The sequence below is a fragment of the Filicampus tigris genome, chromosome 20, assembly GCF_054856515.1.
Source record: "Filicampus tigris isolate MCC_2025a chromosome 20, RoL_Ftig_1.0, whole genome shotgun sequence".
In the NCBI taxonomy this organism is placed as follows: Eukaryota; Metazoa; Chordata; class Actinopteri; order Syngnathiformes; family Syngnathidae; genus Filicampus; species Filicampus tigris.
In genome coordinates, this window is record NC_141236.1 from 9,732,052 (window position 1) to 9,755,877 (window position 23,826).

Consider the following 23,826-nt stretch of genomic DNA (forward strand, 5'->3'; position numbering starts at 1 on the left):
AACACTTCCATAATTGCTTGCAGTTGTGAAAAGGGACATGCTTTCCACTAGACGGCAGTAGATACAAGTACTGTTAACTTTTTACACTTTTTCATTTGATGTCTCATTAGATTTTGTTTTTTCTTTTGCTATGGACATCTGTGACGCAGTCAATACATTTTAAGTAAAAAAAAAAAAATCCATACAATCCAAGTCATGTTTTTATTGCACATCAAAAAACCAACGTTGATTACATGAACTGGTTTTACCGTGACAGATTCCAACATGATTGCATCACTCCATGTACAACCACCAAGATTTAGGTAAGCTGTCAGTTTTTGACATGAAGTCACTTCATCTTTATAGACAGGAAGAGGACCTTTGGTAATGCATTTGCAACACAAGTAGGTGCAGGGTGTTCATGATACGAAATTGTACAAATCATCTGCAATTATTTTCCATCCACGTATGGATGGCTGAGTCTATTTCTTGGCAGTCTGCAGACGCTCGCTCACATTCTCCCAGTTGATGACGTTCCAGATGGCCTTAACGTAATCAGGCCGGACATTTTTGTACTGCAGGTAATAGGCGTGCTCCCATACGTCGATGCCCAGGAGAGGGATGAGACCTGGGGGAGCAGAGGGAGTTCATCAAGCACCTGTTAAAAGACACTCCAGGAAAACCGAGTGAGACGATGCTGACCTGTGGTCCCTTGCAGAGGATCCTGGTTGGCGCAAGCTGCGATGCAAAGTCTTCCGGCTTGCTTGTCGTAGCCCAGCCAGCCCCAGCCTGAGCCCTGAACCGCTACCGTGGCGGCAGACATCCTCTCCTTCAAGCTCTGGTAGGAGCCAAAGTCCCTCTTGATGGCCTCCATGAGCTCCCCTGACAAACAACGCTGCCAGTTAGCACCATGAGCTGATTGTTAGTCACAATGTTGGGAATGATGATATTTTCACCACGAGGGGTCAGAGTCCAACTTTCCAACAACCAAAAGGGAATATGGCCTTTGATAGATTTGTTTTCCCCCCCTCGCGAAGATCCGACCAATTACTTCAGAGAGGAAGCTACGCTAATCGGCTAATGTTACCTTGTGGCTCGCCTCCACCGTTGGGAGAGAGGTTTGTCCAGAAGATGGTGTGGTTAATGTGACCTCCTCCGTTGAACTTGAGAGCAGGCTGAAGGGCAACCTGCGCCGTCACGTCTCCTAAAACACACAATGATGAGGGGAAAAAAAATTGTTCATAACTGTTACATTGCACAAAACGTAAAAAAAAAAAAAAAAGGATGACAGACAATCACCCGGACAATTTGAACTAATCCGCTGTAATTGACAAACTACTTGTAGTTAATTAGCCGACACGTCAGTCAGTTTACTACCTTTTGCAAGCGCCTCCTTATACTTCTCCTCAGTCACGTTGAGGTTGTTGACATACGTGGCATGATGCTTGCTGTGGTGCAGCTGCATGATCTCGGCGTTGATGTGAGGCTCCAGGGCGCCATAGTCGTATGTCAGGTCAGGAAGTGTGTGCTTCTGTCTGCACACCTGCTGCACGGCTTGACTCAAACTAGCAGCGCACCTGAAACCCGTACGGTGACACATCTGTCCTCATTCGGATCACTGTTGAGTTTTTTTATTTCGAGTTTCTAGATAAGTGCCTTCAGTGCCTAAGAAGTGCTAGTCCACATGTTTATGTATCAAATCATATCAAAAGTTTAAGCGATAGAGCTGCAAATGTGTTTGCATTATTGATGTAATCGGATGCACGGCTGACGTTTACACCACACTTGTTTGGCATTAATTTGGTCAGTAATTAGAGACTGAGATGTGGCCTGCGATATTTATTTTAATCAAGTAAAACGTATCATGGCTCATAACAGATTGTGAAACACTATACTAGACTATCATGGTGCCTCATATTGCACATTTATCAATTAACATTTGGTCAACAATGTTTAACTTTTTGGCTTCAAGCTAGTGCCTCATGATAGTTCAAAAGGGACTAATTACACGTTTTAGGGTTTGATTTGAAATAAATTGGCAACATGTTATCCGTAAAAGTGCATCAATGTTATCTGAACACAACATTAAAAGCGCAAGATTTGCCAGCCTTGTGCGTCTTTCAAAAAGAGTGCGCAACAAACTAACCTAGCCAGACAGCTCCAGTGTGTTAGCATGTGCTAGGCTAGCTTTGCATAAGCTGCACAGCAGTGTCGAGTCGTGACACTGTATAGCAAGTGCACAATAAGACGCTGACAGGTGAGTTGTTTTCGCTTTACCTGCGTATATGAGCAACTCTGCACAGCATGTTGGTGATGATGTTTGCGGGACAGAGGCTGTTTCTTTTCTGAATGTTTTCAATGACTGCCCTTGAACTCAACTCGGCGAGTTGAATTTGACAGCCCCGTTCGACCGTACCATTGTCAACACGCGGGGGTGTATCGAAATGATATAAGCTACATTTATATAAATTAGAACATATTGTGTGGAATTTGTATTTCTGAATTACATTTCAAACCACAAATTTAATAAGAACTCTTAACGTAGATAAAACTAATAATATTTGTATGTATGAAATATTTGAAAATGTTTTCTACGCTTAAAAGGGCTAAATCACAAAAACTTCGAGCACGTCAGACTGCACTCCAAAGATTGTATATCAAAGTAAGAGGCATGAAACACAACGAGAGTACAAACTCTGTCGGAATTATGTGTGCATAATCAAGAGCTGACACTGAATTGAAATGCTGAAATGTGAGACTTGAAGTTGGAATGTATTCAAATTGGACGGATGTATTTAAATTGGACGGAATTTTTCCAACTTTATGCCCTTCGATCACAGCAGGTTGCCCCTTCAACATGCACCTTCATCAAGCAGCAACGACGAAACTGCTCCGGATGCCCCCTCTTGGCTCCGCTGTCTGCACCCTGGTTTGAAACCCTTGTTTGAACCCCTACTTTGACACGCTAACCCTAGATTAAAATCCTTCTTTGCAACCCTAACCATAGTTTAAAACCACAATCGGGTTGCAGCACTGTGGTCCCCCCCCCCACCAACCCTCTGCACGCCCCTGTCCCTGTAAATTGGATGGTTTAAAACGGTCAAGAGCTGCATAAACAGGAGGTAAATATGTAAAATATTTCCATTTCAGATTTTTACTGAGAAAATGTGTACTTTGGGCAATGTGAAAATGCTCCCAGAGTGTCCCGAATGAGCTGAAGTTGGAATGCTTTGAACAAGTTGTGACATGTGAAGGAATTTGTTAAATTGAATTAAGAAACAATTTAATTTTGGCGGACAATATTCAACAACAAATAATACTTTGAACTGTACTTCGTGTCCATTATAGTCAAACGTTCATTTTGTGTCTCTAAACAGCTGGAGAGTGACACGTCGTCTTTTTTCTTCTTTTTTTCCCCTGCTATGCTCTTTGTGTGACTCCGCAGGAGGTGGCCGCCATCCAGCTCACCCGCTCCATTCCGCTTGTGTCCTCCCCTCGCACAACAACATGACGGAGCGCCTTGCCTAAATATAACCTCGCCTTCGACGCCACGCCGTGAACGAATCGTTCCAGCCCAGACGCCCGGAGACCACCGCCGCAAACGGGAGGTGGAGGGGTGCTGGTAAGTGGCGTGTGAAGCCCCGCGGTTTCGTGCAGTTCGACAGTCGGCTAGTTTGAGGAAAAAGAGCGAAAGGGAGGGAGTCGTTTCCTTCACCGCCATTTTGTGATAACAAGGTGGCTGGAGCAGAGGCGACATTGGCGTGATTGCTGCTTTAAAATCGGGGGGTTGTGGAAGCCACACGCCGCGGGGTGACATAAATGTTTGATTCGAGCAGCGGGGGCGACGCGGCGTGCAGTTAGCGGGCGAGCGTTAACATTAGCATGGTATGGATGTCGTGCTAACTGTTAGCCGCTACACTCGCGAGGCTACGGACGCTCTGTGCTAGCCGGTAGCTTCGCCTTCGTTTTAGCGTCCTGCTTCAATGCTGTGCTCCACAAAACAATGCATTTAAAATGAAATTATTCATTGTGTCTTAATCACGTCTTTATGTGTTGAAAGCAGTTATTCTACTGACTGTGCCCCCTCCCTTTTTTTTTTTTTAGAGTTCACAATGACCAACGAGGAGCCTTTGCCTAAAAAGGTGAGTTTATTTTGTCCTAAATCGGGTACTACATTCTATTATGTCTCCCTGATGTTGACTGCCCTTTGTTGTCTCTTCTTCAAGGTTCGCCTCAGTGAATCTGATATGAAGACTTTGACCCGAGAGGAGCTGTGCACACGGTATGTATATACACATTATATATACACAAAGTACAGTGAACCCGTGTTTATGGCGGGGGATGTGTTCCACAGAAACACATCATGGATCAAAACCCATGAAATAGAAATCCCTCATTTTAAAATCATAGTTTTACCTCTCCCACATGCTTTGAACTAGGGCTGAACAATTAATCGAATTCAATGTGGTTGAATGCAATTTCAGTTACGATTACAGTTTCATGTCATTGTTACATGAAAAGTTCAAGTGATGAAGCTACATATTGCATTGCATTATTGTTGTATTCGAATTTATCACTGACTTACATTCACGCCACACTTGAGGATTTAGTCAAGTTTGTGTAGTGAACACTCAAAAGACTGAAAATCAAAGTGTTAAGTAATTTGGCATATCTAAGTGAAGTACATTAAAAAAACGTGTCTTTTATATTAATTCATGGTTCATTTGCCTTGTATTTTCATTTTTTGTTCAAAATTAATGCGAAGAAATCCTTGTTAAAAAATAAGCACATGTTTAATAAAATAGTCACAGTTGGGTTGTTTTTTCAAAATCGTTCAGCCCTCATGTTTACTGTCCAAATCAATATAAAACAATCACTTTAAAATCAGAAATAAGTAGTAGCGCAAGCTATTAACCAGGGTTCACTGTATTATTACATCTTTGGTGTGCTATGCGCCTTTTAGTTCAAGCAGCTCCATGTCACATGTATTCTTGTGTCATTAGGTGGAAACAGCACGAGTCGTATGTGCAGGTCCTGGAGGCCAAATATGCAGAGCTTTGTTGTAAGTACACAAACTCAATCACACTTGAAGGCAATCATACGCGTGTTGTTTATGGCCCTTGAATTAGTTTCCTGATGCCTTTTCTTTCTTCTCTGGGACCACCAGCCAACGACGTAACAGGCCTGAAGGAATCTGAGGAGAAGCTCAAGCAGCAACAGCAGGACTCAGCCCGCAGGGAGAACATCTTGGTCATGCGGCTTGCCACCAAGGAGCAGGAGTGCACAGTATGTACATTTTATTGGATAATTTATGTTTGCCAACCAACTTCGTGTTTACCACATCGCTACTGATTTCAGTGGACTGACAAACGACTTTGACTTTTTTTTTTTTTTTCTTCTGACAAGTAGTCGAAAAACATCTTTTTGTTCCACTTACTGGCCTGGCACGTATACTAGTACTGGTATCGAAATGGAAAAAAAGTGTTATCGAACATTCCTACAAATAAGCATTCACGACGGCACTGCTTGTGCCAGGAGCGTGGATGTAAACATTGCACATTTCAGTGTATACAAAAACACATGCACTGCTTTATTTTGATTAGGTAAAGTGTTAAACCAATAATGCATACTGACGTGTACAAATTTGGAATTTTTAATTTTGTTTTTTTAAGAAGTCATCACAATGGACGAATAGTCTTTTGTGCAGCCCAGTGACTGTTTTGTTTCCCCCCCGTAGACGCACATCCAGTACCTGAAGCAAGCCCAGCAGCCCAGCGCGGCCCAACTGCGCTCGTCCATGGTGGACCCGGCCATCAACTTGTTTTTCCTCAAAATGAAGGCCGAACTGGAACAGACTAAAGACAAACTGGAGCAGGCCCAAAATGAACTGAGTGCCTGGAAATTTACACCTGATAGGTAACGACAATCAAAATAACACCTACCCCCCCCTCCAAAACTGCCACCTCCCCAATAGAAGTCAAGACTTCTGCACGCCCCCACCACCCTCACTCTCGCTGCAGGAACCATGGTGGGGGGGGAAAAACTGACTAAATCCAGTCAAACTACCAAACCGAAAAAAAAACCCCCCAAACTTTGATGTTTTTGATCTGCGCTGCGGCAGCCGCACGCTATTAGGTTGATTTAGAAAAAAAAAAAAGAGCATGGTCAGGTGACACGTGTGTCCCACCCCCCTCTCGTCGACATCAAAGGGCCTGAAGGAGTCCGGACTGTTCCTGAAGACTGTCCCTTTACCACACGGATATGCCCCGCCCCCAGCCCGCCTGCCTCAGACAGTTGACAGCTAAAATAGGGGGCAGCTAGCCGAAAAAGCGCAATTGGAAGCCTTTAAAGACAATTGTCGTACTCGTCTAAACTGTGGAACAGGCCACACGTACCTGAGAAGCGTCCTGACTTGTGGGACAGTCTAGAATACCACCGCAGCACAAGTTTAAAGTCAGACTAGAACTGTGGGCGGAGCCACGAACCTCACCCGCAATGTACTTTTGGGTCGAGGGTCCGCTCGCCCCCACTTCCCTCCCCCCTGCTCATTCATGGTAGTGTGTTTCCATGTTTTCTGTTTGTTCAAATGTTGTGACTTGTTTTCCTATCGCCGGGCTCGCTCGTGTGTATCGTCGGCGAGCGGCGCGTTTCCGAACGCCGGGGCGAAAGCGCGCCGCTCGACGCGCACGCGGGTCCCCGCTTGCAAGCTGTCAATACAAAATGTTCTTTCAAGTTGATGACGATGTACCGCTTTGTATTTGTGTGTTTACCCGTGAGCTCATGATCCTTCTCTCTCGCGGCCATTTTGTGTCCCCCCCCCCTCGAATTAACATTCTCATTCGATGACGTAACCTTTTAGGGTTCGAACCCCCACTTCCAGCAAATGAAGTGCTGTGGTAATGACAGAAAGTTGCTAAAGATACGGTGACGGTAACATCTGTTTGTTTTTATATGAAACAAGAACGTCTGCATTGAGGGCCAGTTAATTCCTAAGGAAATCTGATTTTGGAATATTTAAATGTCTGTGGTGCAGTCTTTGTTTTTTGTGCAATCAATAGGACTGTTTTAGCATTGTTGGCTCTTTTGATTGTTTTGTGTTCAAAGTCATGACCTCACAAAGCCGCCACCCAGTAACCTTTTTCAGCTCCTCAAGTTTCAGTTGACTTTTTTTTTCTTTTGTTTTTTTGACTGTGGGGGAGATTTGACAGGGCCAGATTGCAACGTGCTCCTGTTGAAAATGTATTGAGGTGACTCCCATTTCATCACATTTCACCCACGTGCACTGGCTTGTTTCTGGTAACCCTCAAGAGTCTTTTCAAAACACAGATTTCATTTCAGTCGCGTGCAAAAGTGTTTTTCCTAACGTGAGCAATTTCTCTCCACGTTTTCTATGCTGATGACATTTGATGGTAGTTAAAGTCGTAGCGAGTCACAAGGGACCGTGGGCGCCGTACGTCTCTGGAGTGCCTCTGCCTCGCCATGTTTTTGTCTCCTGGTTCACCATGTGATGTCAGCCTTGTTTCCCTTGCAGCCAGACGGGGAAGAAGCTGATGGCCAAGTGTCGGATGCTGATCCAGGAAAACCAGGAGCTGGGCAAGCAGCAGTCGCAGGGCCGCATCGCCCAGCTGGAGGCCGAGCTGGCGCTGCAGAAGAAGTACAGCGAGGAGCTGAAGAGCAGCCAAGATGGTGAGCGCCGACACGGTTTTTAGAATCAATTGAGTAATCGGATATCATTTTAGTGAATGACATTTTTTCCCCAGATTACTGTTTTGAGCAATGTCACTCGAGAGGGATTGACGTACTCGCCCACTTTTTTTTTTTTTTTTTTAACTGATTCTGACTAATTCGGTTGGATGTTAAAAACTAGGGGGCCTTGTCGATTAATTTGGTAGTCGATTAGTTGGCGATTTACTTTTGGCACCTCTAAACCTTGACCGCCGCTTTAAGATGGTTGGCACACTCGTAATGGGAACGGGAAGTCGTTTCATGCTCGTCATTGTTCATAACTGCTATCAGCCCTTCTCGCTATTTACCTTGTGACGCCGGTTGCCCCGGCCCCCCTTAGAGCTGAATGACTTCATCATCCAGTTGGATGAGGAGGTGGAGGGCATGCAGAGCACCATCCTGGTGCTGCAGCAGCAACTCAAGGACACCCGGCAACAGCTCACCCAGCCCCCTCAGGGGGCCTCCGCCGGGTCCAGCAGGACGTCGGCGGGCGCCGAGCCGGCCACCCAGTCCGAGTCGGCCACTGCCCCCTCGGACCCCGCCGCCAAAGACTTCGGGAGGGTGTCCAACGGGCCCAGCAAGGCGGCGGCTTCCCAGAAAGGCGCCGCCGCAGCGCCCGGCCTGTACCGGGAGGTCAGCAGCACCGACGAAGACTTCGCCATGTCGCCCATGGCGTCCAGCCCCGGAGAAGCCGAGACCAAACTGTCCAACCACTCGGAGGAGGTGTCGGGGAGCCACGGCGGCCGGGCCGGGGCGCCGGCCGCTTTGAGCGCAGGGTACGAGAGCGTGGACTCTCCGACGGGCAGCGAGACCTCATTGACTCAGCACTCGAACGACACGGACTCCACCACCGACCCCCACGAGGACAAGGCTGCTGCCCAGGTCACCAAGGGCGCCAGGACTTCACGGCACGCTCAAAACGGCCTGGACTCCACCACAAGCGACGGCGCCGTTTTGTAATGTACCCATGAGAAAAAAAAACGTATGGTCTTTATTTTCTTTTTCTTTTTTCCTTTTTTGATACAAAATACAGAACAAGATGACAAATTCATAGTGTGTAATGCAGCACTGCTGTCAGGCATTTTGTTTTCCTGCCCGTCCCCTTTTGCTTCTTGTGAAACACATTTGGGAACATGGGAAATGGTTGATGTTAGACGCAATTGAGTGGATGTTTGATTTAAAACGATAAGAAAAACACATCAACACTAGTATGTTTCAGTCTGCTGTTGACTTGAGTTGGCCACTCACATCCACTGTTGTAACTTGTCAAGTTTCAGAATTATGCGGCATAAACATCTCACTTAGCTGTTGACCTGTGTTCATATTTTTTTATTTCAATTTTAAAATTTCATTTTAAAAAAAAATAAGTTCAAAAGATTCTGTGAGTAGTTTCTAAGAGATGTTCATATCCTGACTTCAGTCCTTTTCATGTACTGACCAAATACCAATAAAGAATTTTAATACTAAGGAAAAGCCAGTTATTAATCAGTACATTGACATGAAACGCATTCATCGCTTAAAAACAGGCTAGCCATCAGATAATTTTATAAATAGCAGTTTTAGGACTCAACATTTTCTCAGCATTATTGTTCAATAAAGTAGTTCATATTTTTAACTATTAAAAAGCATTGGTATGATGCACGACTGTGCGTCGATTCATAACGGGAGCTCTATAACTTCCACTCCACACGATGGCGCTGGTGTGCCGTTCTACATAACGTAACAGCAGCGGTTTTAAACCGGATCTGCGCACAACAGGACAGTCCTGTCATAGCAAGAAGCAGCAGACTGCAGACAACCTTTCAGCAACATGAATAAGGATCCTGTTGTTATCGTCTCTGCCGCGCGGACACCAATTGGTAAAGTACACACTGTCCACAGCACTCTCATTCGTTTAAAAGCGTCTTACTTCCTCAATTAGGAAGTATTTTTCTCATTGTGTAATTTTTTTACCGAGTCTCGTCATACTCTCGACTAATTCACCTGGAAGGTATCACAAAATTGTGTGTTGAAAGTATTAAATTGTGTAACATTATTGTAAATAAAGATGTATTTTCAGCTAAATTTGAAAGTCCAATCAATCTGCGACTTCGTGACGTTCGGTCACGCTGTGTTCCTATTTGCTGCAGTCAAGTGGCCTCTCTCGGCCGAAGGCTGTGATTGGCCGATTAGCCATAGGGCCACGAACATGACACGATATGATTGGTTTACTGACAACATGGTACTGACAATATGAGAGCACATTGGACTAGGATATGATAGGTTACAAATTACTGATAAAGACTACTTTGTTTTCCATTTTGTGGAATAAAATTCAAAATTGATTGATAAACTAGTTACATTATTTGAAATGTACGGAGTATATTTTTGAGTTTTATGTATCACAATTTCATATGTAGTAATATTTAGCATAAATCTACGTATATATTTATTATTTTATGATAAACATTGAATACAAACAACTGTAAGATTAATGTTGTTTAACTATTAAACTCTTTTTTATTCATACGAATAATAATAATTGTAATATACCTTACTAGGTAGAGCAACTACACTGCTCTCATACAAATCCAAATTCCTGTCCAGTGGGATAAGTTGCATAATTTCATTTCCATTTCTTCCCCACTAAAGGCTCTTTGAACGGATCTCTGTCCACGGTGCCTTTACATGATCTGTGTTCCGTGGTGATTAAGGATGTCCTTAAGCGGGCTGCAGTGAGTCCAGAAGATGTGTCTGAGGTCATCATGGGGCACGTCCTGACGGCAGGTACCACCAGCGGCCATGAACAAAACTGGTGAACGTCCACTCACTAATATTTGATTTGTCCTTCTGTCTCGGAGGGCACGGGCAGAACCCGACACGTCAGGCCAGCGTCGGTGCAGGCATCCCCTATTCTGTCCCGGCATGGAGCTGCCAGATGGTGTGCGGCTCTGGGCTGAAAGCTGTGTGTTTGGGGGCTCAGTCCATCCAGACTGGGGAGTCCACCGTGGTGGTGGCAGGAGGCATGGAGAGTATGAGCAGGGTGAGGATTGCAGTAGTTGGCGTCATAGCAAAAAAAAACATAGTCTCCGCTCGCTCTCTAATGGATCCTTTTAAACTCCTTTTCCTTTCTCAAGGGCAATTTAATGAGTAGTATAAATAGCACTTAAATTAATTTGTGATTCACTAGAAACATTTGGATAAATAATCATTATTGTTTTTCAGTATTATATTTGTTGATTTTATGTATTTGAATTTTTTTAAATGAAACTTCACAAATGAGAACAAAAATATGAAATGCATTTGTCTTATGTTTGTTGTATTAATATAAGCAGTCTTCGTAGTCTAGTACACAGTGATAGAATGAAATGTTGCACAATGATTTGGATACATATTTATTCATAACTATGATTGATATATCTGTATTGAATTTTAATGACGTACCAATGTAAACTTGGCGTTAACTAAACCAATGTTCAACTCCAGGCTCCGCACACGCTGCACATGCGTGCAGGACTGAGAATGGGCGACGCCTCCCTGCAGGACTCCATGGTGGCCGACGGTTTGACCGACGCCTTTCACGGCTACCACATGGGCATCACAGGTGTGGCGGTGGCGCAAAATGATTGAAATCGTATGCGGTGGTTATAAAAAGTCTACACCCCCTCTGTTCAAATGTCAAATTGTGAGATTAAAAAATGAGATCAAGATAATCATTGCAAACATTTTTTCACCATTAATGTGTGGTTTTTTTTTTTTTCCCCCCTCAGCGGAGAATGTGGCCAAGCAGTGGGACGTCAGTCGAGAGGCGCAGGACGTCTTCGCCGTCCGCTCGCAGAACAAGGTGGAAGCGGCGCAGAAAGCGGGATACTTCCTTCAGGAGATTGTCCCAGTTGTGGTTCCATCCAGGAAAGGCACGTAACAAATGGATTATTTCACTGATTAACAGGGCCCGACCGATTAATCGTCCGATATTTGAAAATCAGTTGATTCCTTTTTTTTTTTCCAGATTTTTGCTGCTGCTGATTATTTTTCTTGACACATCAACACGTTACAACATAAGACAAAGATAACAACATTCAAACATTGCTAACAACGGCTAAACTAAAACGAAACCCTCTCACTTCTTCAGGCACATTAGAAGTGAAGGCAGACGAGTTCCCTCGGCACGGCAGCAATCTTGAGAGCATGTCCAAGCTTAGGCCGTGTTTCATTAAAGACGCCAGCGGCACCGTCACCTCTGGCAACGCCACAGGTGAGCGCCACGTTGCACACAGGCGCAAATGAACTCTCGAACGGGATATTTGACAACCTTCCCATGCGGCAGGCATCAGCGACGGCGCGGCCGCCGTCGTACTCACGAGCCAATCGGAGGCCTCGAGGCGGGGCATAAAGGCCATGGCCAAGATCGTGTCTTGGGCTCAAGCTGGGCTCGACCCGTCCGTCATGGGCACTGGGCCCATACCCGCCATCAGGAAAGCGGTGAGTGGCACCAGTACGGCGTCCTTGAATAAAACACCAATCAACAAAATCAGACGTTGCAAAATGTTTTTTTTTTTTTTTTATAGGTTGAGAAGGCAGGGTGGCAACTGGACCAGGTTGATCTTTTTGAGATCAACGAGGCCTTCGCCGCACAGTCCATCGCCGTTGTTAAAGAGCTTGGACTGAAAGAAGAAAAGGTACCATTTAAAAAAAAAAAAAAAAGTCTGAATGATCACGAAACTCATTTCCCGCTTCAGGTGAACGTGAACGGCGGCGCCATCTCACTGGGTCACCCCATCGGCACGTCGGGCTGCAGGATTCTGGTGACGCTGCTGCACGCTCTCCAGAGGACCGGCGGAAGGACGGGCGTGGCCTCGCTGTGCATCGGAGGAGGGATGGGCATCGCCGTGTGCGTGGAGAGACTCTGATCTCACCTTGTTTACGCGTCAAATGTTGTTCCGTCAAGTAGCTGCTTGACACTGGTGAGTTTGGAGCTCAGCCTCGTCAAATAGTGGCCTCCTCTCTAATAAATGCCTACAGTAGCGTAAATAAACATCCCTAGGGCTTACATGAGGGAAATACAGTTGTAGTTTTTCATTAAATACGTTATTACTAACACTGTAATGCTTTATATGTTCTCTGTAAGAGGTACTTAATGGTTAAGTGTAATTTTTGGGCGTCCTTATTGCGCTTCCAATGCAACATTCCACATTGATTTCATGTAACATGAATTAAGAACTATAATGTGCCACAGGGTCATGGATGCTCGCCTTAGACTGACTTGTATTGCCTGTAAGTATGAGCTTCTCAAACTCGAGGGCAAAAGTATCCCTTTGTAGGGGAATTTTTTTTGCAAGGACACCCTTCAGAATCTTAAAATATAACTACCTTGTGATGAAATTAAAAGTGGTCTATTTTCAAGGAAGTTGTGATTTTTTTTTTTACATTTTAACATTTTGTTGTGATAATTAAAAAAATATATATATAAATTTGACAAGGGAAGAAAGATAGACTATTAGTCTCAGAATGGGGAAATGTGCTGTTACCACTGTAAATATTACTATTATATACATTCACTAACAATACTCATCTTTGCATTTGAAAATACTTAATGTACAATACTTGCATAATCCAGCATTCAATTAGTAACAATATTCATGTAGCAAACCAAGTGCATAATTATTCTCCCATTTTACATGTGTGCATTTGTGATGAATACATCCAATGACATATGCATGTGGGCACAAATTGCAAAAGATGCGTGATAACCCCAAAGTTGTTTATTAAAGAACAGTTCCAATATCAAAATCCTTACATTTAATTAAAAAAAAAACAAAAAAAAACAGCCGCATGTTGCCGTTTCCCCGGAATCCGATACAACGTAAAAACAAATAGTTTACAACAAAAAAACAGCATCAAGTTTCACTAAAGTAACCACTGCACTAGTCAGAATAACATAAAAAACACTCTTGTAAATTAGCGGTAGGTCAAGTAAGTCCATAAAAATTGAAATTGAAATTCCACTGCATGGAAAAAGATAAAATACAAACCGACTGCGATTTTGCTTGGACGAGTTATTGAGAATAGCAAGTTAAAAAAACCAAAACAGAGTAACTCAGTTAGAAACTAGAAGGCCACAGCTAGGTGACCCAGATCTTCCTCGAAAGCAAATGGACATCCTCTCATCAAAGTACGCCATCGTCCTCTATTACATAGAAGTTTTTGAAACGTAGCTATGCTCCATATCCTCCTTTTGGGCAAATCGTCTCGCTACTTCCCTGCTTGGTGTGCTTGACGTCTCAGCAGGACGTAAATCTTCTCCTTGATCCAGTCTTTGTTGTACGGCTGGTACGTTTGGGTGTCCGCTCTGTAACTGAGAAAGGCGCGTTCAAATTTGGAAGAATGCAAGTTAACACTCAAGAGACTTACACAAGACAGCTCAGGTCCGCCAAGTCGTCGATGAAGTCAAACAACTGGCTAATATCGTATGTGATGGACGGGCTGTTTGGATTCATCCTCTTGAGATGCTCTTCATACATTTTGCACACACCTGGGAGAAAGATGCAGGATAAAACGTTTTTTTTTTTTTTTTAAACAGATTTCAATCTTTTTTTCTTCACCTTTGCTCATTAAAAAAATTAAAAGCAAAAGGGGGATTCACTTTTACCAAAACATGCAGATAAACGCACCACTTAATACTGTACATTAACACCACATTTGAAATGTTCAAACAATTTCACACCAAGCCAACATGCAGAAAACAACATGAGTTATTCTGCTCATGTCTGTCTCTTAACATCAAAATAATCTTTGTAAAAGCAGTAGCTAAAAGGGTTGGGAAAATCACTAAATATAGGGACCAAATTGCTGAGTTTGCAATACTGATTTGACTAAGCTGCTGTCAATTAACTCATCTCTGTTCACACAGCCATGCTGCAAATGTAGCAGTGTTATGTCGGCGGGGACGTGCTTAGAACTCCGATAATTGCAAAACTAAATTAAATAATTGAGTTAATTGCAAGATGAGAGTAAATTTGCAAATATTTACTGCTAAAGATAAGCCACAGGTAGAGTTAAGCCTAGAGAGTCGAGAGAGCTAAGAGGTTAAAATGGTGCATGGTCCAGACCTTCCATGCATTCATTCACCGACTCGTAGTCGGCATATGTCCGGCCTTCGGGTCTCTTGGTGGGCTGAACCAACAGGATCGTGTGCGACTGGCAAATGGGACAGAAGTCAAAAGGTGAGACACGAATCACAAAACACTACGTATGATGAGTACTAAAACAATATTTCTTTGGTTGATTATATGTGTGTTTGCACAGCACGTTTGACTCAATTAGCCAGCTAGCTCGTTAGCTTAGCTGCAGCTGCCATCAGCGTAAAAAGGTGCACATTAATTTGTTCACGCCTAAAACAATATTCACTCACCATGTTCGTGTTGAATTCAAACGTATTTTGGATTCTGTACGACAAATCTGGGATTAAACGGCACTTTTCGCTTTACAAATCCCCTTTGCTTTGAAGCTGTTTACGGCAAGATAGCGAAGGGAAGTGGCGTCATTACATTTCCGGTATCAGGAGAATGGGCTTCAAAACAGTGTTTACCAAGTAAGAGTGAAGTTTATTTTTATTTATTAACAATTAATTAACAAATTGTGTAGACTTCACATGCCATAACTTCACACAGAAGACAAATAAAACAAAACAGACAGCAAATTTAACAAGTAAGTGAAGTGTGGTCTTCATACATTGTCAACTGTACGTCACTGAATTCTTTGAAATTCTGATGGTATGTTCGACTTTTTTTCAAATTAGTACATTGTAAATAATTCATTTCAGGCCGTTTTTTATGTTGTATGCAAGCCCACTAGTTGAAACAAGGCATTGTTATAAATATTGTGTTTGTGGAATAAGAGTTAATCCACACGTTTTTAGCCATCTCTGCCGGCGGCCATTTTGTCACTTCCGTCGACTGAAAATGACAACACAACTGCTCAGGTAACGATCAATTATGGCTTACATGTTTTCTGGAGCTGAGACGTGATTGGTTGTTACCTGAGCCCTGAGCATTTGTGATGTCGTTTTCAGTCGACAGAAGTGACAAAATGGCCGCCCCCTGAGATGGCTAAAAATGGGTGCATTTTGCTGCGTAACTCTTATTCCACAAACGCAATATTAATCAGAATGCCGTGTTTCAACTAGTGGGCCTGCTGTGAACATATTCTTGAAAAAAATATGTTTGGGTTGATTTCCACATTTTAAATGTGCACATCCGGTGGGATGGACCAGACCAGAAAGAGGACAAGCGATTAGGGAAATAAACTGATGAATAGGCCTTTTGAATTAAAAAAAAAAAAAAAAAAAAATGACACAAAATTTGTTACATTTAATTTGGACAATCATGTTATTTTGTCCCTTGCACGTGAGCCACACGACACAATAAAGCAAAAAAGTAGTTATCATCATAAAAAAAACAACAATGAATAAGACAATATCACAGCAAAAAGCGGGAAATATGTTTATCATATGAACAAATTCAATACATGTTTTTTTTTGTAAAGTCGAATGAAAGGAGCTGGTGGTGAGTTACATTTGCTTTGAAACTCTGTCCAGTACAAATACACACTGTATGTAGCCTCAATCATATCACGCACACTTTGTAAAATGAAGCATTTAAGTTTTTAGGATGCGGCCGCATCCTCACACGCTCTCTGACACTCCCAAAGAGAAGCAAAGTTGTTAGCGTTGCCGTGGCAGCTTCCAAACCAAAACTCTGTACATTGGCCGCTACTTGTGTTGTAATAGAAGCGTTTCGTCCAGGTATCGCAGGGGCCGTCGTCACGTGGCAGGGAGCAGGCGCTCTGTGGAGCTGGAGGGGCTGGATCTCTTGACTGCTGCGTAGGAATAAAAGGTAAATGCAGCATGTATCGTATTTTCAGTGGGAGATTAATTGATGAGAAAACAAATTTGCATCGTATCGCTAAACCGATGAAAAATGTAAGCCAAAATAAAACTGAGGCCTTCGCAATCCTTTTTTTACGGTGTATCCTCAAAACGATCAAACTTGATGCCATACTTCACTCACGTAGCAATTTACCAAATGTATCTTTTTTTTTTTTTAAATCAGTTTCATCACACAAATAGAAGAGAAAAAGAAGCCGCCTTCTTACCACCGTGGTATGGTATTCAGGACATCCGGCTCTCCCGAATCCGTTAGCAGCGCTGACCCCATCCAGACAACATCCAAACCTAAGAATGGAAGGTATGTTACCTTTTCAATAATTTGCTTGTATCGTTTAAAAAAAAAAAAAAAAAAAACAAGACAAAAAAGACGTACCTGGTGTTAACGCAGTCAGGTTGGGCGCAGCCCTCATGGCCCGGCCCGCCGGCGGGGGTACGACCATCGGGACAGCAGCCATAATACGAGCGTGCACAATCAGGCCCGTTTACTCTGTTGTTGGGATCGTTGTCAGTGGTCGCAGAAGCTTAAATCAAGTGGATACAGACACAATGATCTGGCTGTAAAAAAAAAAAAAAAAAAAAAAATGCAAACAAAAGAAAAATTTACTACACACTTGACGGCTCTTCAGGAACATAGGGTATAAATCCTGTCACGGTGCTTTCATGCATCCCTGGACTCTGCAGACTGGGGACCCCTAGCGAACAAAAAATATTGATGGAATCAACGCAAAAGAATAGATCGAAACCGCGTGCCACCAGTTGCTTTTTTTTCTGACTTTGAGCTTCGTGGCAGGGCTGTGTGTTGCATTCCTCCACCGTTCCAGGCCTCCTTGTGATACCGCACCTGACCACCGGGTAGGGCTTCAGGTTGCCATCGAAACAGCCCACTTGCCTTTCTCTCACACCGCCGCCACAGCTGCGAGTGCACTGCAGACACGAGAGAAACGCCCGTTAGTTAACTCATTAACCGACAGACATTTTCAGACCCTCTGAAACTGTGATAAGTCGAGTAAAAACGTGAATGAGTAAAAAAAAAAAAAAAAAAAAAAAAAAAAAAAAGAGAGCTTCTCATCAGGCAAATGATGAGCGACTCTTGCTCTCTTCCCACCTCAAATGTGAAATTTACCAATGCGTAGGCGGTCACGTGCCAGGCGACGTGTGTGTGGCAGGCCGGTCTTGTGCAGACTTGGACCGAGGGAGGTCTCGGCAGGTCTGCGCAGGCGTGCTCAGCCAGACGTTCGCCTCCCGCAGACTCGCAGAACACGTCTCTTGTCTGGCGGCCTTGCCCGCAAGTCACCGAGCACTGGCGAAATCAAGACGACAGCATGAGTGCCTTCAATTCTGCCCACTCTGCAAACGGTCGGAAATGCCAACCTCGGAGAAGACGGAGGCGCTGTACTTTGCGCCGCACGGGTGCATGTTGCACGCCTGCTGGGACTGCGGCCTTTGCAGTTGCTGCTCAACGCAGAAGGTTTCATCCACCATGCGGGGGCTCAGTGGGTCCTGAAGCCAGCACTCCACGGTGCCATACTGCATTCCACCGTCACAGGTGGCAGAGCAGTCGCTGTAGGCGTTGACTTTATACTCATAGGTTTGACTCTCACTGGGGTGGGCGACAGTGGAGGCGGAGTCATCCGGTTGTGTGACATCTTCCAGACCCAAAATCACCCCTTGGCTCACTGACTGGAAGATAAATCAGAGAGCACCACATTTTTAAAAAAAAATTTTTATTTCACCCCGAGATCACACTTAAAGTTCCCGAAAATGTGTCTTCTAAATTTGACGCGTCACAGAAAAGTGTTTAAAGTTTAAAGTGTGCTTAAAACGGAAGTCAACCCAAACATATGTTTGTTTCAAGAATTTGGTCTATACAGGCCCACTAGTTGAAACACGGCATTCTGATTATTATTAATATGAGAAATCCACCTGTTGTTTGTCATCTCAGGGGGCGGCCATTTTGTCACTTTTGTCGACAGAAAATGACATCACAACTGCTCAGGGCTCAGGTAATGACCAATCACGGCTTAGCTTCAGAAAACAGGTGAGCTGTGATTGGTCGTCACCTGAGCCCTGAGCATCTGTGACGTCATTTTCAGTCAACAGAAGTGACAAAATGGCTACCCCCAGAGATGGCTAAAAACGGGTGGATTAACTCTTATTCCACAAACGTAATATCAATCAGAATGCCGTGTTTCAACTCCATAGAGCATGTTTTCGGAAAAAAATATGTTCGGGTTGACCTCCCCTTTAAGCACACCCTGACAATGAGGCGCTCTAAAGCGAAGCAAAGGCCTCTAAGTCAATTTGTGATACAAAATGAAACAACTGGGAAGTGTGTCTAATATTTTCACCCTCTCATGTAGCGGAAGAAGAATCCTTTGGATTTCGATTTAGATGACATAGCTGGCTAGTGGGTGTGTTATTTTCACTTTGGGTCACTTCCTGATCTATCGAAGGCTTTTGTTTGACACAATTAAATGTGCAAATAAAATGATCAAAGACGATCATGCAGCCCTCAAACAATCAAGCAATTCCCTTTTCTTGGTTCCATGTCGTCACCTTGCACTGGCCATCCACGCAGATGTCGCTTCGGCCCACGTGGCACGGAGTCCCGTCCACCACTTTGGGCCGGTGACGGTAGACCACGTTTTGTTCTCGGGTGACGCAGGTCAGCTCACACGGGTTGGCTGCAGAACACAACATTCGCCAGGCGTTGTATCCGCCATGTTTTCCAGCGCTTTTTGTGTGCACCGCGCGGCATACCTCCGTAGTACGGCACCCAAGTGTGACGTTTGCCCTGAATGTAAATTCTGTCAAATTGGGAACACTGCACCTCTCGGAAGTCTCTGGACCCCACCGGGCATTCCTACAACGGCGGACGCTGATTAAGGACTTATTTATAATGCTATGCTCGGCGTTCATTTTATTCGGGACACCTGCACGTTTGAATCAAAGCCAGAAAATATTTACGTTCATGTTACAGGTCTGAAAGGACTTGGATGATCCCTCACAGTTGTGACCCCCATCCGTCCTAAAATTAAAAAGAGCACATGTGAATAGAAATCCTGCACAAATCTCATTGAGAGGTTCTTGTATTGCTTCCATCGTACCTCAACGTAATGCATTTCCTAGTCCTCATTGCAACTCCAGTGCCGCAAGAGCGGCTGCAGGGGCCGAAGGGGCCAAACTCCCCCCAGCGGTCTTGCAGTGACTGTGATTGCTTTTAAGTGCAGACAGACGAAAAAGCTCACTCAGCACATACTGTAAATATTTTGAGTGGATGAGACCACAAGCTGCTCCCCCGTTGAACGCGTAACTTATACCGTAGCCGGCACGTTCACGTTATATGTGTTTTGGGAACATCCTGTTCTGACATTTTCGCTTGTCAAACATTACCAGATGTGAGACTCACTGTAAAGGCGGGCACAGCCAGCAGCAACTGGAGGAGAGCCAAGACTCCCGGCTTGTCCATTGTTATCACCAGCGGACAACTGCGAAAAACGTTTGAGACGAGACATGAAACGTCACTTTTTACCGTATATGCATTCAAGCGTAACAACCGTTGCGGTCTTTTAATCTTATATCCATGCGTGACATTTTTATTTTTTTTTAACTCGGATAGTTTTGAACTAGTGTAAACATTGCCGTATTTAAAGTGTAAATGCCATCTGTGCCATGACTTTTGTCAATGTCAAATATCGTTCTTGTCTTCTTACCTTGTGCGAGGGAATGCTCAACTGGTTGCAGTCCAGTAGTAGACCAGCAGTGCAGATGTGTCGCGGGTCTTAAAAGTGACGGGACGTACTCACTCACTCCGCTTTTCTATACGATTCGCCCCCCCCCCCCCTCAGCACCGCACTGCAGCCAATGAGGTGTCAGAGCTCAACCATACCTCTACTCTACATACCACGTCCACACTAGATGTAAGATGTCATTTACGTGTAAACGGGGTGTTTATGGTCCGGGGACTCATGTTTGACGTGTTTAGTGCAAAGCGAGAGGGGGCGGAGGTAGTTATTGGAATTATTCCATACAAGAATATTCAAATATAGGCGGAAAAAAAGGCTTTTGGGATCGCATGTTTAGTGGGACTGCAACTAACGTTTATTTTGAGCATGGATTAATCGGTTATTGTGTCGATGAATCGGATTTTAAGAACTGTTTTAATTTCAATACATTTATTAAAAATCATCATCATTTCAAATTGACATTATGATTCATTTGGCCAATTTTCAATTGAAAAAAGTACAATTTCACATTATATTTGCCCCTTCAGCAGTACAGTACCGCCCTATGCGGCCGCACGTATTGCACATGCCAGAAAAGGCCACTGGGTGGAGTATGTCCTGTACTTGTGTACTGTATGTACTATAAAAGCTGTTCAACAAAACAATTATGTTCCCAAAAAAAGGTCAGCGCAAATGACACTGTGAAATGTTTATTTGAATACGATTTTTAAGAAAAATACTTTATTGAAACAAAAGAAAGAGATAACATTTTTGGCTGGGACAGTTACCAACACACAAATATGACATTGAGCAAGAATAATTCATTTATACTTTATACAATTGTGTTGGAATTACTTGATTTTAAAGCAGTGTGACTCGGCAAATCATGTTGTCAGATACAAACCAAAAGAATCGAACGAATGCGCCACTTTTGTCACTGGCACATCTGAAAGCAACTTGGTGATAATCTGACTTTTAAAAACACCTTTTATATAAGACAAGCGGAGCTGCTTTAACGCCTTAACTTTTGACGGTCCACGGGAGTTACAGTGTACCTGTCATTGCCATGGCGACCCCAGATCACCTTTTTAGAGTCCTGTAATATTGGATTTTTTTTTTTTTTTTTCCCCCTACATGAGACTTTTTCCAATTTCAAATTGGGAAGGACTGAAAAAATACCCGCAAAGCAATCAGAGTTCAAAAACATAATCATTAAAAAAAAAAAAAAAAGCCTAGCACACCTTTTAGCTCACACACTCAAATCTAAAAAGCAGAGCCCTCGTTCGTTCGTCTCCCCGCAAAGCTTGAAGTCACCCGTGGCCTTCAAAACTGCTTGCTCAGCTTCTCCGTGTCCTTCTCTCTGGCCTCGAAGGCGCTCTTGGTGATGCACAGGTCCTCCATGGCGTCCATGATCTCCTGCAGATCGGTGGCCAGCTCCTTGTAGCTCTCCTTGAGCTCGTCCTGCTGTTGCTTCAGCTCCATGGCGGCCTCCAGCAGCTCTTTGGCCTGCACGCTGCACTGGCTCCTCAGGTGCTCCACGTCCGACAGCATGGTCTCCATGCTGCTCATCAGCTCGTTCAAACTCTCGGCCGTCACCTCCAGCGTCGCCGGGCTGTCGCCTACTTGCTCGTTGTCCGCCCCCGCCGTCCACGTCCACTCCGAGGACGTCCCCGCCGCCGACGTCCCCGCCACTGCTTCCGCTTCTGGCTTTGAGTCCTCTTCCATGACTCGTGATGCCTTTGTCGCGTAGCTGGAAGACAAGTGGACGATTCACCTTGCGGCTTACGCGCTACTCGGCCCATCGGCTTGTGCCGACTTTAAGCCCCTCGCGGAGGGTGAAAAAGGCACTCGTGACTAATCTGTTGTGCTTTGGCACCTGCGCGTGTGTGGGCGGGCGCGTCCAGGTGCCCACTGATGCGCCGACCTGTAATCCATTTAGGGGAGCTATCCCAAGCGACGCCCTGCAGACGGATTAGCGGCCGACCTCGGCCTTGACACTCTGGTGCTAGTTGACATTATATTGAATACAGAGCGATAGTTGTTGTGAATGGCGTATTCGCGTATTTTAAATTGGATTATGGGGCACTGAAGATCAATTGTCATCGACGGCTGACGCTCAATTAAATTATAACTGAGAAGCACAATGACGCAATAATCTGTTCGTTCTTTACAATTCTAAATGTTGCTTTTTACTTCAATTTCTTCTTGCTTGTATTATGAGTGTGTTGGGCGTTTTATTTCATGAAACCCTGCCTGTGGACGGCTACGATAAACAATGCCTTCTCAGCATTGCTGATTGTGTGCAATGTGGCCATGTGGAAACGGCAGCAAGTCGGAAACGTATTGTCACCACCACAGAATGACATTTACCCAAGTCGCCTCCGAGATGTCGGGGTGGCCACGCCCAACAGGTGGCTCCGCCCCTGCCTGTACTTGGAATGCAGTTTCATTCCAACGTATTCAATTGTAAAAATGACAAAGACACCCGTCAGGCAAAGACAATCTGGGGACGCGCTAATAAGACAGATAGTGATGAAACAATATCATTTGACGGGGCTCGAGGGTTCATTAATTGTCCGTACATGCACTGGAGTTGCCTTTCGTGAGGGTTTTCTCACAAATTTATGCAGCAATTTCCTTTTTTTTTTTTTTCCACCATCACTTCATGGGATAAAATAACTTCAATGGAACTGAGAAACATATCTGGATCTTGTGCATGTGTAAAAAACGAAAAATAGCACCGCAAAGGTACCTACCCTCTAAATGTCAATAGAGATAAGGACTCTTGAGGGTGACCTCACCACTTCGTCGCTTATCAAGGCAAGACAACTTGCTCTGCGAGGGACGGCCCTTTAAATACACAACAAAATCTGCCTGAATTTTTTTCGGGGGCGGGGGGGATTCATATATAGTTTATTAATGTATATATTTTGACGTTATGCATAATTAATGGAAAGTGATCAGTCTTGCTGCAAGATGCAAAAGAGACAACTGATGACTTGTGTAATCTTTCAGTTTCTTAATGGTGGACATAAACTGAATTAAAACACATTCATAAGATATTGACACAGTTTGTCACACATTGAAATATATTAGCAAACTTCCTGATGTCACTGCTGCATACAATTTTTACACAGCATTGCATTGCAGTTAAAAACGGGAAAAAAAACCCCAAAAAAGTAGCTGAAACTAATCAATGCAGCAGTGACACCGAAAATGGAACAAATGAGTAAAAATCGCGTAGGACAAATTAGCTAAAACAAGGGAAAGCCTTACTTGTTTGTCTCGTTGTTATGTGCAGAGTATCCACAATGTTTCAGCATGTAGACTGAAGATAAGTGGATACTTTGAGGAACTCGCCCACTTCTCAAGACACACACACACACACACACGCAGGCACTCACAAGAAAAATACATTACAAAAACATTGGCTTTCATTAATGTGTTTTTTTGCCTCGTTTTAATCTGATT

At 44.0% G+C, this 23,826-nt stretch overlaps 7 protein-coding genes across 12 annotated transcripts in view; 3 read left to right on the forward strand and 4 right to left on the reverse strand.

The window, feature by feature from the left end:
• Window positions 1–182: 182 nt before the first annotated feature.
• On the reverse strand, window positions 183–2,300 carry sod2 (superoxide dismutase 2, mitochondrial). The gene is made up of 5 exons (XM_086019431.1): window positions 2,257–2,300; window positions 1,357–1,556; window positions 1,067–1,183; window positions 682–861; window positions 183–607 (listed from the first exon to the last, which is right to left on the reverse strand). The coding sequence occupies exons 1-5, from the start codon at window positions 2,283–2,285 to the stop codon at window positions 462–464; spliced, it is 672 nt and encodes a 223-aa protein (XP_085875557.1). The 5' UTR covers window positions 2,286–2,300; the 3' UTR covers window positions 183–461.
• Window positions 2,301–2,681: 381 nt separating this feature from the next.
• wtap (WT1 associated protein) lies at window positions 2,682–9,177 on the forward strand. Of its 3 annotated transcripts, XM_086019420.1 has the most exons (9): window positions 2,682–3,101; window positions 3,425–3,601; window positions 4,084–4,121; window positions 4,206–4,261; window positions 4,983–5,041; window positions 5,147–5,265; window positions 5,717–5,895; window positions 7,511–7,665; window positions 8,045–9,177. In XM_086019420.1, exons 3-9 carry the CDS (start codon window positions 4,092–4,094, stop codon window positions 8,662–8,664), a joined length of 1,218 nt encoding a protein of 405 aa, XP_085875546.1. In that variant the 5' UTR covers window positions 2,682–3,101; window positions 3,425–3,601; window positions 4,084–4,091; the 3' UTR covers window positions 8,665–9,177. The 3 variants fall into 3 exon arrangements, with proteins under 3 accessions (XP_085875546.1, XP_085875547.1, XP_085875548.1); XM_086019421.1 differs by lacking the exon at window positions 2,682–3,101 and having other exon boundaries at window positions 3,378–3,601; XM_086019422.1 differs by lacking the exons at window positions 2,682–3,101; window positions 3,425–3,601 and adding an exon at window positions 3,630–3,864.
• A 235-nt stretch (window positions 9,178–9,412) lies between these two features.
• acat2 (acetyl-CoA acetyltransferase 2) lies at window positions 9,413–13,086 on the forward strand. Its single transcript, XM_086019424.1, has 9 exons — window positions 9,413–9,563; window positions 10,336–10,470; window positions 10,545–10,726; window positions 11,170–11,287; window positions 11,454–11,597; window positions 11,816–11,938; window positions 12,011–12,165; window positions 12,252–12,362; window positions 12,423–13,086. Exons 1-9 carry the CDS (start codon window positions 9,515–9,517, stop codon window positions 12,591–12,593), a joined length of 1,188 nt encoding a protein of 395 aa, XP_085875550.1. The 5' UTR covers window positions 9,413–9,514; the 3' UTR covers window positions 12,594–13,086.
• A 344-nt stretch (window positions 13,087–13,430) lies between these two features.
• Window positions 13,431–15,256, reverse strand: erh (ERH mRNA splicing and mitosis factor). Of its 2 annotated transcripts, none has more exons than XM_086018857.1 (4): window positions 15,095–15,256; window positions 14,793–14,880; window positions 14,095–14,215; window positions 13,431–14,032 (listed from the first exon to the last, which is right to left on the reverse strand). In XM_086018857.1, the coding sequence occupies exons 1-4, from the start codon at window positions 15,095–15,097 to the stop codon at window positions 13,936–13,938; spliced, it is 309 nt and encodes a 102-aa protein (XP_085874983.1). In that variant the 5' UTR covers window positions 15,098–15,256; the 3' UTR covers window positions 13,431–13,935. The 2 variants fall into 2 exon arrangements, with proteins under 2 accessions (XP_085874983.1, XP_085874982.1); XM_086018856.1 differs by having other exon boundaries at window positions 13,431–14,038.
• The window catches only part of LOC147128235 (pleckstrin homology domain-containing family G member 1), a 59,668-nt gene continuing 50,411 nt past the window's right edge, over window positions 14,570–23,826 (forward strand). Inside the window, exons 1-3 of one of the 3 annotated variants that reach the window (XM_086018849.1) lie at window positions 14,570–14,906; window positions 16,487–16,577; window positions 16,794–16,928. In XM_086018849.1, the coding sequence (XP_085874975.1) occupies window positions 16,922–16,928 (7 nt within the window). In that variant the 5' untranslated portion in view covers window positions 14,570–14,906; window positions 16,487–16,577; window positions 16,794–16,921. Of the gene's footprint in view, window positions 14,907–15,220; window positions 15,391–16,486; window positions 16,578–16,793; window positions 16,929–23,826 lie in introns of those variants that run through there. The other 2 variants (XM_086018851.1, XM_086018850.1) reach the window with 2 other exon arrangements.
• On the reverse strand, window positions 16,171–20,676 carry paplnb (papilin b, proteoglycan-like sulfated glycoprotein). The gene is made up of 13 exons (XM_086018853.1): window positions 20,344–20,676; window positions 20,040–20,118; window positions 19,738–19,847; window positions 19,598–19,658; window positions 19,391–19,493; window positions 19,187–19,314; window positions 18,002–18,310; window positions 17,754–17,930; window positions 17,404–17,554; window positions 17,242–17,322; window positions 17,004–17,151; window positions 16,837–16,915; window positions 16,171–16,560 (listed from the first exon to the last, which is right to left on the reverse strand). Exons 2-13 carry the CDS (start codon window positions 20,097–20,099, stop codon window positions 16,348–16,350), a joined length of 1,620 nt encoding a protein of 539 aa, XP_085874979.1. The 5' UTR covers window positions 20,100–20,118; window positions 20,344–20,676; the 3' UTR covers window positions 16,171–16,347.
• LOC147128237 (uncharacterized) lies at window positions 21,050–23,667 on the reverse strand. The gene is made up of 2 exons (XM_086018855.1): window positions 23,632–23,667; window positions 21,050–22,105 (listed from the first exon to the last, which is right to left on the reverse strand). The coding sequence occupies exon 2, from the start codon at window positions 22,078–22,080 to the stop codon at window positions 21,679–21,681; it is 402 nt and encodes a 133-aa protein (XP_085874981.1). The 5' UTR covers window positions 22,081–22,105; window positions 23,632–23,667; the 3' UTR covers window positions 21,050–21,678.

Bases quoted from the DNA above. Each gene is read 5' to 3' on its own strand.
- LOC147128237 (XM_086018855.1), bottom strand. From the start codon at position 22,080: ATGGAAGAGGACTCAAAGCCAGAAGCGGAAGCAGTGGCGGGGACGTCG.
- erh (XM_086018856.1), bottom strand. The intron at 14,216-14,792 runs GTCTGGACCATG...TCTTTCTCCCAG, and splicing joins GGTGAATGAATGCATGGAAG to GTGTGTGCAAAATGTATGAA. The intron at 14,039-14,094 runs GTAAGTCTCTTG...CGCCTTTCTCAG, and splicing joins GCGGACCTGAGCTGTCTTGT to TTACAGAGCGGACACCCAAA.
- sod2 (XM_086019431.1), bottom strand. From the start codon at position 2,285: ATGCTGTGCAGAGTTGCTCATATACGCAG. The intron at 862-1,066 runs GTAACATTAGCC...GTTGTTTGTCAG, and splicing joins CGGTGGAGGCGAGCCACAAG to GGGAGCTCATGGAGGCCATC. The intron at 608-681 runs GTCAGCATCGTC...CTGCTCCCCCAG, and splicing joins TCCTCTGCAAGGGACCACAG to GTCTCATCCCTCTCCTGGGC.
- paplnb (XM_086018853.1), bottom strand. From the start codon at position 20,099: ATGGACAAGCCGGGAGTCTTGGCTCTCCTCCAGTTGCTGCTGGCTGTG. The intron at 19,659-19,737 runs GTACGATGGAAG...TTTTAATTTTAG, and splicing joins AGGAAATGCATTACGTTGAG to GACGGATGGGGGTCACAACT. The intron at 16,561-16,836 runs GTAAGAAGGCGG...ATTCCTACGCAG, and splicing joins CTGAATACCATACCACGGTG to CAGTCAAGAGATCCAGCCCC.
- wtap (XM_086019420.1), top strand. From the start codon at position 4,092: ATGACCAACGAGGAGCCTTTGCCTAAAAAG. The intron at 5,042-5,146 runs GTAAGTACACAA...TGGGACCACCAG, and splicing joins CAAATATGCAGAGCTTTGTT to CCAACGACGTAACAGGCCTG. The intron at 7,666-8,044 runs GTGAGCGCCGAC...GGCCCCCCTTAG, and splicing joins GCTGAAGAGCAGCCAAGATG to AGCTGAATGACTTCATCATC.
- acat2 (XM_086019424.1), top strand. From the start codon at position 9,515: ATGAATAAGGATCCTGTTGTTATCGTCTCTGCCGCGCGGACACCAATT. The intron at 10,727-11,169 runs GTGAGGATTGCA...GTTCAACTCCAG, and splicing joins GCATGGAGAGTATGAGCAGG to GCTCCGCACACGCTGCACAT. The intron at 12,363-12,422 runs GTACCATTTAAA...TTCCCGCTTCAG, and splicing joins TTGGACTGAAAGAAGAAAAG to GTGAACGTGAACGGCGGCGC.